Source organism: Leptopilina heterotoma, unplaced genomic scaffold (genome assembly GCF_015476425.1).
Source record: "Leptopilina heterotoma isolate Lh14 unplaced genomic scaffold, ASM1547642v1 Lhet_305, whole genome shotgun sequence".
In the NCBI taxonomy this organism is placed as follows: domain Eukaryota; kingdom Metazoa; phylum Arthropoda; class Insecta; order Hymenoptera; family Figitidae; genus Leptopilina; species Leptopilina heterotoma.
In genome coordinates this window covers 1,080,349-1,092,860 of record NW_025111009.1, presented here as the reverse complement: position 1 = coordinate 1,092,860, position 12,512 = coordinate 1,080,349, and the positions used below count along the sequence as shown (strand labels likewise).

Genomic DNA, 12,512 nt, shown 5'->3' with positions numbered 1-12,512 from the left:
TTTACAAAAATTTGCTAATTGGGATAATTTAAAAAAAAAAAAAAAATTAACTTTTATAGAATAAAGAAGAAATGAAGGTGTGTTTATTATGGGTGGAAGAAAAAAAAAATTTGATTTTACAAGTATATGTAAAAGGGGAGTTTCTCTGGCAATACATCATTCTTTAATTCAACCTGAAATGAACAGGAGGCAATAATTTAATTTAATTTCGTCTCCTAACGGTGCATCAAAAACTCTTGAGGATGGCTCGATTATATGTAGAAAGTCGTAACAAGTTTCAAATTATTGGAATACCGTGCATACTTGATGAAATATATGGCACTTCCGTGAAAGTAACCGGCCTCTATTATACCAAAGTGCGTTTTGCTTACAACTTACAAACGAAGTGAGTGGGATGCCGATAATAATTCTCCGCGAAAGTATATACAATTGTACAAACGTAACGTTGATTTACAATTTACTCTCCTAGACGCATAATCGCAAGAAATTCGCGAGAAAGTTTATAGATCTTCGATAATCGTTTTATTGTCTCCAAATTCACATTTTCTTTCATATAATTGCAGAAAATATTATTTTCAGTAAATTGGTAAATTAAAATTAATTTAAAAACACAGGCCTCGGATATTATGACTTTTTCGAATTTTTACGACTTATTTTTATAAAATGCGACTTTTTCTACTTTTCTTACAAATATTGCATTAAATCACCACTTTTAGTAAAGATATAAAATGGTATAAAATATAAACTATTTCGATGTTTATAGTGAAAATTAACTATAATCAATTCTTTCAAAAATAATTGTTTTTTAATAATTTTTTATTAACTAATTTTCAAAATACATATATAATTAAACAGTTTTTAAATAATTGATTTTTTAAATATTTTATTAAAAGTTTTGATAATCAAATTTTGAAGAATTATAATTACAAATTTTGAATGTAATTGATTTCCTAAAAATTTCAATTAATGTAATTTTTAATTGAATTATTATTATTAATTATTAATCATTAGTTTTTTATTAATTAATTTAATTTAATTTAATTATTTAAACAAAAATCTATGAATGAAGACATAATAAAAGTTAGCTTCAAAAGTTAATATATTTTTAAAAAAAAGTAAATCTTAGAATATTTTATTGTATATTTTAGAATTCAATTATTTCCAATATTTTCAATTACATATTTCCGAAAATTCAAGTACTCAAAAAAAATGAAATTACAAATAGAAAAATTAAATTACAATAATTTCCAATTTACAAAAAAAAAATGAAAAAAAATAATACGTAATTGAATTTTTAAAAATTTTAATAAAAAATATTGAATTGAAAATTTGTAAATGAAAATTGATGAAAATTACCTACAAAAATATGTTCAAATATTTTTTAAAAGAATAAATCTTGGAATTTTTATTATTTTTTATATCGGTAATTAAATCTTTTCGAAAAGTGAAATATCTGGAAAAAATAAGATTACAAAAAGAAAAATTAAATCCCAATAATGTATAAATTTACAAAAAATAAGTAAAATAATAATTGAATTTTTAAAAATTTTAATAAAAAATCTTCAAACGAAATTTAAAAATCTAATTTATTGAAAATTAGCTACAATAAATTAAGTTACAAATTTTTTTAAAAAAGTAATTCTAAGAATTTTTTTATTAAATTGTTTTTTCAAATTTAATTATTTCCAATATTTTTGATTATTTATTTCCGTAAATTCAAATATCTACAAAAAAAATAATTACATATTACAAACTTTTCTAAAGAAATCTATTTTTTAAAAATTATTATTAAAATTTTGGAACAAACAATCTGAATCATTATCAAAATTTTTAATCAAAATTCTTTATAAAATTCAATCATTTTCCAAACGATTTTACTAAATTTCAATTATTTCGAAATTTTTCAAATGCATGTAACTAAAAAATCAATAATTTAATAATTTACCTTAATAGCTTAAAAATGTATAAAGAGTTGCACAAGTTTCCGAAAATTATTAAAAATTAGAGGTGTGCAAAAAGCTCGAAACCCGAAGCTCGAGCGGGTATTTTCGAGCTTTTCATTTTTCGAGCCGAGCCGAGCCTATTCAGTTCGAGCTCGAGCCGAGCTCGGGCCGAGCCGAGCTTTATAAAAAGCTCGAATAATTTCGGGTACTCGAATTTTTCGGGTACCCGAAACTTTCGGGTACTCGAAATTTTCGAGTACTCGATTTGATTCGAGCCCTTGAGAAAATCCAAAATTTTCTACATTAATTTTTAATTAAATTTTTTTTTGTAAAAAAAAAAAATTTTTTTAATTTAAAAGCTCGAATTAAATCGAGTACTCGAAAATTTCGGGTACCCGATACATCGAGCCCGGCTCGGGCTCGGCTCGGCTCGACTCGAAAAAATTGCGGCCCGGCTCGGCTCGGCTATTCGAGCTTTTTGCACACCTCTATTAAAAATAATTGATTTACAGAAAAAGTTTAGATAAAAATTCTAGAAAATGGTTAAATTTAGAAGGATTACAATTGTAATTTTTAAAAGTAAATAAATTTCAGGAGATGTTAAATTAAAAATTTTTTTCAAAAAGTAAATAATATTTATTTGAAGCTTGAAAACACGAAATTATCACAAAATTAAAATTTTCCAACATTGAATTATTTCAATTTAACTGAATTTTATTCATCAGAATAAATTCGTCCAAATTGAAATTCCTTTTCAAATGAAAATTGTCAAAATTTCGTTAAAAAAAATTTACAAAAAATTAAAAAATTCTGTAAATGAAAATTTTTATTTATTTTGTGAACGAGAAGAATTTTTTTTCATAGTCGTAATATGGAGCAATTCGCAAAAAGACTACAAATTTTTTCCTCTAGTTTCCTATATGTACCCTGAATAATTTTATATAGAAAAGATCGTTCATCCGTTCTAGAAATATTTCTTTATTATAAAAAGGAAGAATTTTTTTTTTTCAAATATATGTACGTGATGTATCAATTCAGTTCCTGTGATTGGAAAATTATAGAACCCGTTATATCTGCAATGAGATGTTATTTGCAAACGAAGGTTGTCGACTTTGTTATTAAAAAAGGAAAAAGAAAAAAAGAAAAAAAATTGAGGAATGAAAGAAAACATAACAGAACATATCAAACTTTATGCATCATTATAAACATTTCCTCTCTCGACCGGTTTTAACGAAATTGTGAGATCAAATCGAGGGCATTGAAGGGTATTACGTGTGCATAATTGATAGATTGAATATAAGCGTCTCACGACAATCCATTTAAAATTTAATAATTTTTTTTTCTTCATCTTCTGTTTCTTCGTTCTTTATAATATCGCTGCACACCGTTTTCTTGGTGCAGATATTATGGTGTATGGTCGTTGCGTGGCAAAACTGTAGTTGGGGCGGTGTCCTATTATACAAAAGCGTAGGGACAAGAAATATATATATATATATATATATATATATATATATATATATATATATATATATATCGAATTGCTGTATGTTGTTTACGATCCTGGAGAACATAGCACTTGATGTTCTTGAAACTCCTAAAGGACATGCACTTTAACCCTTTACACGAAAAAAAAATCGCACTCAACTTTTTTTTTCACCACTTCCTAAAATGGAAACTTGTTTCAAAACTTTATGTTGTCTATAGTTTTTTTTTTCTTTTTGTTAAGGTTTTTCTTCATTTTGCAAAAAAGTTGTGTTCAAATTTTCTCTAGAGTATAAATAACTTATGGAAATTATGAAGCTAATAACTTGTTTTAATAATCTGGTTCTAGTTATATTTTATACTTGAGAAAGTTCTTCTTGAAGAAGTATACACACTTCCTTTAGCGAAAAAAATTATATATTTCTGATATAAATTATTGAAAAATTAATACTAAAAAATTGTGTAAATATTAAAATTTATATGCTAATTAAAAATGTAATATTACATTTTTCATAATTGCAATAATATTTATGTCCAAATAAGCGTTCCTTCCATAAATTTGTTTATATCGTTTCGAAAAATTCTACTTTGCAAAACAAAATAGAAAATTCTGGTTTAATTAAATTTTTTTGCTTCAAAATATTTTAAACATTATAAAAATCTTAAACAACTGTAAAATACTTTTTAATTATTTTATTATGTTTTTGATTTAATAGTTAATTAATTATTAATTAAGCAGTTAATATAAATGTAAATTTAGTTTATTAACTTAATGGTTAACTTAATTATTAATTAATAGTTAACTTAATTGTTAATTAATTATTACTTAATTGTTAATTTAATTATTACCTAATTGTTAATTTAATTATTATTTTAATTGATAATTTAATTTGTTAATAAATTATTTACAATCAAGTTGCTAGTCACATTTTGTTAATTTAATTTATTAAGTTAACAAATAAATAATTAAATAATTATTAATTGAGAAGAAGGGATCTCCCCAAAATAAAATCAGCTTGTTATCAATATTTTGATATTTACCTAATAGTAAAATAGAACAAATTCTGCGCCAATGGGATTTCAAAGCCGGTATCCGGTTGGTTCTCCAACTAAAGTGGTTCGCGAGTCTTATGCGCTCGTGGATTCGCGCGATAGATCCTTTTTTTCCCGTGAAATTCTCTCAAGTTGCATTCAAAGAGACACTGAGAAAGCTGTGAAAAAAATCAGGAAAAGCGGAGACTCCAGACGTCATGCGAAATATATAAATAAACGCTTTTTTTTACACTCGTGATTCTCATATTTTTTGCGAAAAAAAATTAAAATGATCTGCTCTTGGGAATTGTTTTTTTTTTCGAAAAAAAAGCTCTTTAGAATAATTAAAATATTTCGTATTCTATTTCAGAGATTTTTAAATTAGGCCACTTTTATAAATAATTTTTTTAGGTGGAAAAATTTTGATTAGCAAAAAATTGTTTAGTAGTAGAAATTTAATTGTTTAGTAAAGAAAGAAATTAATTTGAAAAATACTTTTTTTAGCCTCAAATCTTCACACTGACGAATCTTAGTGGAGTGAAACCAAGACAGGACTTGGGTCAAAATGGTGTTGAGGACATGATTCAACTCTCGTAAGTTATTTAATTAATTTTTTTTTATAAGAGAACGCGAATTTGATATCCTCTTGTATTTATAAATTTTTGTTTCTTTCCAGCGACTTGAACGAGGCATCTTTATTATGGAATCTGAAAATTCGTTACGACAAAGAATTAATTTACGTGAGTCATTAATTTAAATTACATACCCTCTTTTAGAAAATAATTTTTATTATCTTTAAAACCAACTTTTTTTATAAGCATTTAACTTTTATTTTGAAATTACTGATTAATTATTATGGAACTACTCTTCATAAGTTTTAAATTCAATGAAGATTTATCGTGAATTAAAAATGTTATTGACAATTAAATTTAAAATTAAATTTAATTATCAGAAGTTAATTTTAATTAACAAGTAAATTTAATTAACCATTAAACTTTTATATAAACTGAATATCCAATTATTGAGTAATAAAATTATTTTAACTTTCAGACCTATACTGGAAGTATCCTAGTCGCCGTCAATCCATACAAGATGTTCGATATTTACGGTCTGGACCAAGTGAAATTATATGAGGGTAGAATCCTGGGAACATTACCACCGTAAGTTTTACTCTTTAAATTTTATTGTCGAGACGAAGGTATATAAAAATTTTTTTTTTTATTGTAATTGTGTACTTTTTTTTAACAGGCATCTTTTCGCCGTTGGATCATCGGCCTACAGTCAAGTAAGTGCTGCCAACAATGCAAGTGCCAATCAAGTTGTAGTGATCTCCGGTGAATCTGGTTCAGGGAAAACCGAGTCGACGAAATTGGTAATGCAATATCTCGCGGCCGTAAATCGAGCGCCTAGTAATTTAGTTACAGAACAAATTTTGGAGGCTGCACCGCTTCTCGAGAGTTTCGGAAATGCCAAGACCCCGAGGAACAATAATAGCAGTCGTTTTGGAAAATACTTAGAAGTCCATTTTCGAGAGTGAGTAACGCTTTAAGGGGGGAAAAAAACGTTAACGAGACGTATTTTGATTGATGCGACAGTTTAAAACAATTTTCAGAATTTTTATAATTTATACTTCTTAAAATTGATGTAAAAATGAAACAAAAATTGAAAATTTCCTCTTTTTTCAGTGGAGTTATTGTCGGAGGAAGAGTCACGCAGTATCTTCTGGAAAAAAGTAGAATCGTGACTCAAGCCACGGACGAAAGAAACTACCATGTTTTCTATGAACTTTTAGCCGGTCTTGATCAACAATTGAGGGATAAATACGGACTTTTGAAACCCGATAAATACTTCTATCTAAATCAGGTAATTCAGATTTTAGATAATTAATTAAAGTATTGCAGGGTTGCAACGCAACCTGGAAACCTGGAAAAGTCAAGGAATTTTGATCGGAATCCTGGAAAATTATTGTTTTCTAAAGTTATTGTGCTTATTCTTGAAATCTAATTTTACTTAAATATTTCAAAATTAATTGAATTTTAAAAGAGTTGCGTTTACAATTTTCATAAATAGGTGAACCTCAAAAGGTTTTAATTTGTTTTCGTTTAATTTGCCTTAAGTTTTAATTTGAAATTTTAGAAAATTTCAATTTTGAATTAATTAATTAAATACTAAAAATTCAATTATTTTCAAAAGTAATAAAATTCTTCTTTAAAATTCAATTATTTTCAAAAATTTTAATAAAATTCTTGGCAAAATTTCAATTATCTTTATAAATAAAAAAAATATTCTTCAAAATTCAATTATTTTCAAAAAATTTAATAAAATTCTTAGCAAAATTTCAATTATTTTAGAAAAACTTTTCTCAATTCAATTAAAAGTTTTTTAACAGAGATTCAATTACTTTTAATGCAATTTTAATCTAATTTCTCGAAAATGGAAATTATTCTTAAAAATTTTATTAAAATTCGTCAAAAGAATTTTAATTATTTAAAAATTTGTTGATAAATTTCTTTATGAGAGTTCAATTTTAAGAAACATTCAATTATTCCATAAATTATTTATTTTTGTATTTAAATAATTGAATTCTCGTAGAATTTTCTAATAAAAATTGATTTAAATATGAATTTCAGTTAAAATTTCAGATAATAATTGAATATTAAACTCTAAATTTTAATTAGTAAAAATGCTTTCTAATTTGAATTAGTGACTGACTTTTTGCATTTGAATTAACAAATTTTACCAATAAATAGTCGTTTCTACTAATTTAATAGTAAAATTTACTAATTCAAATGCAAAAAGTCAGTCACTAATTCCAAAATAGTAAACATTTTTACTAATTCAAATTTAAATTGAAAGTATTATATAGCGTGAATTTTTAGAAATAATTGAATTTTTAGAAGGTGTCAGATTAAAATCTTCGAAAATTTGAATTTTTCATATTTTTAACTAACAATTCTGTGGAATTAATTTTTTTTTCAGAAAGTTTATTTGCGGATTTTTTTTATATTATTTGAAGTTTTTATTTTCTAATATATATTTAATTGAAGAATTTCCGAATAATCGATGAAATTTTGTAAAATTGAATTGTAAACAAAAAGATTTGAAAATTTTCAAAGAAATTTTTTAAAAATTATTAAAAATAATTAATTTAAAGAAGAATTAAAAAATAAAAAAAAAATGAAAATAGTTAAAAATTTAAAATTCTAGAAAATAATTGAATTGAAATGAGAATAATTTTTATGAAGTAACAGTAATAATATTGTTATAAAATATAAAATAATGATTTTATCAGTCGGTCATCTTTAATTATTATTATAAAACATGAAGACTATGATTGCTCCGAGTCGAAGACTCGGAGTGATATCGAAAAACATGATATCGATAAACACTCGAGTGATCGATATCTTCATAAATTTTTTCAAAATTGTTTAACTTCAAAAAGGTTTGAATTTGAAATTTTTGAAAATCTTAATTCTTATGGAAAAATAATAATCATTTAATATTTATTCAAAAAAGAAGCAATGGAACATTTTTCTGAGTAATAATTTTTAAACTTATTGAGAATATTATTTAGAGTCAAGAAGTAAGGATTTTGTCTGGAATTTAATTTTGTCAGGGAAAAAGAAAATTAAATTTTTGTTGGCAACAAAATAATGTAGTTTTAAAAATCTGGAAAAATTTCGTTTTTTAACCTGTAAAACCTGGAAAAGTCAAGGAATTTGAAATGAGCAAAAGCGTGTGGCAACCCTGTTATTGTGTTTATTCAATTGAAAATTTCCAGGGAGGTAATTGCGAAATCGATGGTAAAAATGATACACAAGACTTCAAAGCTCTTTTATCGGCCATGCAAGTCTTGGGGTTCACGTCCGAAGAGCAGGATACGATATTTAAAATTCTAAGCAGTGTTCTTCACTTGGGAAATGTTTATTTCCATCGGAAGCAAATGAGACACGGCCAGGAAGGTGTTGAGGTAGGATCGGACGCTGAAATTCGCTGGGCTGCTCATCTTCTTCAAATTAACGCCGACGGTATCATCAGGGCCCTGACGACAAAAACCACTGTACGTAAATAGAAAACAATACAAATATTTTTTTTTTGCACTATCTTTGAAGAAAAAAATTTACGTACTTGAAAGAAATTAATTAACTTAATTGAGGTAAAAATAGAAAATGACTGTAATTACTTGCTTAATTTACTTTTTTTATCTTCAATGACTTGAGTGAGAAACAATTAATTTGCAGGAAGCGAGAAACGAAAGAGTATTGACTGCATTGAATATTGATCAAGCTCTTGATGCAAGAGATGCATTTGCAAAGGCGCTGTACAGTTCTCTATTCTCTTGGTTAGTTGCTCGAGTTAATCACATTGTTTACAAAGGCACGAAACAAACATCGGCCATTTCAATTCTTGACATTTTTGGTTTCGAGAATTTCACCGAAAATAGCTTTGAACAACTTTGCATTAATTACGCTAATGAAAATCTGCATTTTTACTTCAACAAACACATTTTTAAACTCGAACAACAGGAATATGCGAAAGAGAAAATCGACTGGACTACAATTAACTATACCGTAAGAATTAATTACATTAAATAAAATTAAATACAATAAACTTTCAATTTTATCCGATTTTAATTTATTATTTATTAATAATCTTATTCTCATTATCGATACTTTCATTTTGCGTATTTATTTATTTTTTATTTTTAGTTTCTTTATTATTTATATATTTATTTATTATTATTTCTTTATTTTAGTATCTCTTATATTTTATATATTTTGTTTTTTCTGTTTGGTTTTATTTTTACTGAAAACGTACTTTTTGCGTTGTAGGACAATTTTCCGGTCATTCACTTGATAGCGAAGAAACCAGTGGGAATTTTGCATCTTCTCGACGATGAGAGCAACTTTCCAAAAGCCACGGATTTGTCTTTCCTGGAAAAGTGCCATTACAATCACGCTTTAAGTGAATTGTATTCAAGGCCAAGGATGAACTCGGCTGAATTTGCAATCAAGCATTACGCCGGACAGGTTTGGTACAACGTTGACGGATTTTTGGATAAGAATCGAGACACATTGAGGTCCGATGTTGTCGAATTGCTCATTAGTAGCAAAATTCAGGTAATTTCTTTTTGTAATGTTAAAAAATACGAAAAATAGAAAAAAAATTACCTAATTATCCTGATTATTCTCTTCGTAGATGGTGAGCAAAATGTTTCAGCACGTGAGAAATACTCATGAAGCGAACAAAACCGTGAACAAACCAAATGGTAGATTCGTCACGATGAAACCAAGAACACCAACCGTATCTGCTCGATTTCACGATAGTTTGCAGCAACTCCTCGAATCCATGTCCCAGTGTGTATTTTGTTTATTTCATTTTTCTATTTTAATTTTTATTTGCAAATTTTGTTTTCCAAACAATTGTTTTTAAGCTTTTATTTTATTCTAAATGTCATTTACATCTAAGGAACAATTTAATTAACGTCGGTACAACTATTTATTAAGAAAAAAAAATTATTTTACAGATGCAATCCGTGGTTCGTTCGTTGCATAAAGCCAAACACTGAGAAAGCTCCAATGAAATTCGACATGCCTTGCGTTCTTGAACAGCTTCGTTACACGGGAATGTTGGAGACAATTCGCATTCGTAAAACCGGATACCCAGTTCGTCTTCTCTTTGCTCATTTTGTTGATCGATATCGGTATTTGGTTCCGAATCGGCTACCAAGAGGTGCACCAAATAAGGAACTTTGTCGTCTTATTCTCGAAAAAGCTGCCCCAAAGGAGGCTCAAAATCAATATCAACTCGGACTAACGAGGGTCTTTTTACGGGAATCACTCGAGAGAACTCTCGAATACAATAGAGCTTTGATTTTGGAAAAAGCCGCTATCACCGTTCAAAGGTAAAAATAATCTCAATAATTAAATTCTTCAGATTTTATTTACTCCCAAAGATTAAAAAAAAAGAATTTTTGTTTCTGAATAAGAGAAAGGAAAATTGAAGAAAAATAATCTAATTACGAGATAATTTGATGAAAAAATATTCATGTCAACAGTATCATGAGTTTTTCTAACTACTGTAATCAGTTGAAAGGTAACCACGTGGGCTGATAATAATTTGCGTGGCAACGCCGTTACCATGTGATATTTGAAGGGAACTCAAAACAGACGCGCAGGAAAACGTATTAGTCACACATCTGCAACTAAATACACCGCTTTCTGAATTCTTTTTTTGCTCTTATTTCATTTTAATCTAATTTATCAATTATCAATTTTGTTTTTAAATGCAAAATTGCGAAAAAATATTTTGTATTTAAATCTCTAGAATCGTAAAATTAATTTATGAAAAGAAAAATTTTTAACTATCGTCAATTTCGAAATTGGATTCTTAAGTAAATACTTCTAAACAAGAGAATGCTTAATTGGAATTTTTTTTGCACGTGACAGATACACTCGGGGCTTTTTGGCTCGAAGGCGATTTCTCAATATTTCCCGAAGTACGGTGCTATTGCAAGCAGTGTATCGTGGCTACAGAGAGAAAAAGAAGTACAGGGCACTGAAGAAAGGTGTACTCATGGCGCAAAAACTCTACCGTGGCAAAGTTGAACGAGAAAAATTCAATATTTTGAAAGAAGAAATGGCAAAACGAGCCGAAATTGAAAGAGCCAGTCGAGAAAGGGCCAAAGCAAAACAACAACGAGAGGAACAGGAAAGAGCCTCGAGAGCTGTCGCCGGTGTCAATCATCTCGAAATTCCCGCTGAACTTGCTTTTATTTACAGCAAACTTGACGGTGAGGAAATAATTTAACTAGTTAAATATTAATTAACATTTTTTTTATTTAAATAACTAGCAATTATTTTCTTTTCTTTATTTAAATAACTAACAATTTTTTTTATTTAAATAACTAACGATTATTTTTCTGTTATTATTGTTGATTATTAATTTTTTTTTCTAACTCTTGCAGACTGGCAGCCAACTCACACGGAGAGGAACTTGATTAAAGTTGTTGGTACAGTTGTTCCATTTCCATACAATTACAGTTTGCCCACTGACATTGATCAGCATCAATTCTCCAAGTTTACGAATATTTATTTCAAGAGTCATATTTTTGGAATGAAAAGGGAGCCAATTAAAACGCCATTTTTGGCGAAGGCACGCGATCAAGACTACACCGATTCTCTAATGATATTCAAAATGATTCTTCGCTTTATGAACGAGAATAATCTCAGTGGCAAGAGAGAGCAAGCCCTTGGAGATTATATTATTAATAAAGGAATTGTCAATGAAAAATTACGTGACGAAATTCTCTGTCAATTGTCAAATCAAACGTGGAAAAATGAGAATGACGCCAATAAGGAGAGAGGATGGTTATTGCTTTCAAATTGTCTCTCCGCTTTTCAACCTAGTCCAACACTTTTTAAATATTTACTCAAGTAAGTCAATCACTTAAGTAATTAATTGCTTAATTAATGAATGAGTGAATTAATTAATTAATTAATTATAGAAGTTTATTTTTTAAATATTTTTTTTTAAATATCAATTTTGTGTCAAAATGGAATCATAATTTTAAGTTTCCTCAGTTTTAAATAAAAGAAGATTTCACATATTAGGAAAATCAGGGAATTCAGGAAAAAGTCAGGGAGTTTTAATAGAAGTACAGGAAAAATATTAAATTTATAGAATTTAGAAGAAAATACTGGGTTTTGATCATCGGCTTTTGAAAATATTTAAAAGATTTAATTCTTCTTGAATTTCTTTTGCTTGTTTATAAACTTTAAAGTCCTAACTAATTTTTTCCTTTCTGATAATAATTGATTTTAAATAATTCAAGTCGTGAAGAACTATCATAAAATTATTACTTATAAATTATTTAACGAATAATTTTACTTAAAAATTCCAAAAAAAAAAAAAAAAAAAAAAAAAAAAAAAAAAAAAGTTATGAAAAGTTATGTTTACAGTTAATATAAATAATTGAATTTCAAAAGGTATAAACTTGAAATTTTAGAAAATTTTAATTTTAAAAAATCTAAAAAATTTTGAAAATGTTAGTTT

At 26.9% G+C, this 12,512-nt stretch overlaps 1 protein-coding gene across 1 annotated transcript in view; it reads left to right on the top strand.

Annotated features, from left to right (window-relative positions):
• Nucleotides 1-12,512, top strand: part of LOC122504565 (unconventional myosin-XV) — a 115,110-nt gene that overhangs the window by 41,469 nt on the left and 61,129 nt on the right. Inside the window, exons 4-15 of the mRNA XM_043615724.1 lie at nucleotides 4,962-5,050; nucleotides 5,134-5,197; nucleotides 5,508-5,617; nucleotides 5,706-5,990; nucleotides 6,143-6,320; nucleotides 8,239-8,517; nucleotides 8,699-9,028; nucleotides 9,290-9,577; nucleotides 9,657-9,814; nucleotides 9,985-10,362; nucleotides 10,907-11,250; nucleotides 11,425-11,893. Of these exons, the coding sequence (XP_043471659.1) occupies nucleotides 4,962-5,050; nucleotides 5,134-5,197; nucleotides 5,508-5,617; nucleotides 5,706-5,990; nucleotides 6,143-6,320; nucleotides 8,239-8,517; nucleotides 8,699-9,028; nucleotides 9,290-9,577; nucleotides 9,657-9,814; nucleotides 9,985-10,362; nucleotides 10,907-11,250; nucleotides 11,425-11,893 (2,972 nt within the window). The remainder of the gene's footprint in view (nucleotides 1-4,961; nucleotides 5,051-5,133; nucleotides 5,198-5,507; nucleotides 5,618-5,705; nucleotides 5,991-6,142; nucleotides 6,321-8,238; nucleotides 8,518-8,698; nucleotides 9,029-9,289; nucleotides 9,578-9,656; nucleotides 9,815-9,984; nucleotides 10,363-10,906; nucleotides 11,251-11,424; nucleotides 11,894-12,512) is intronic.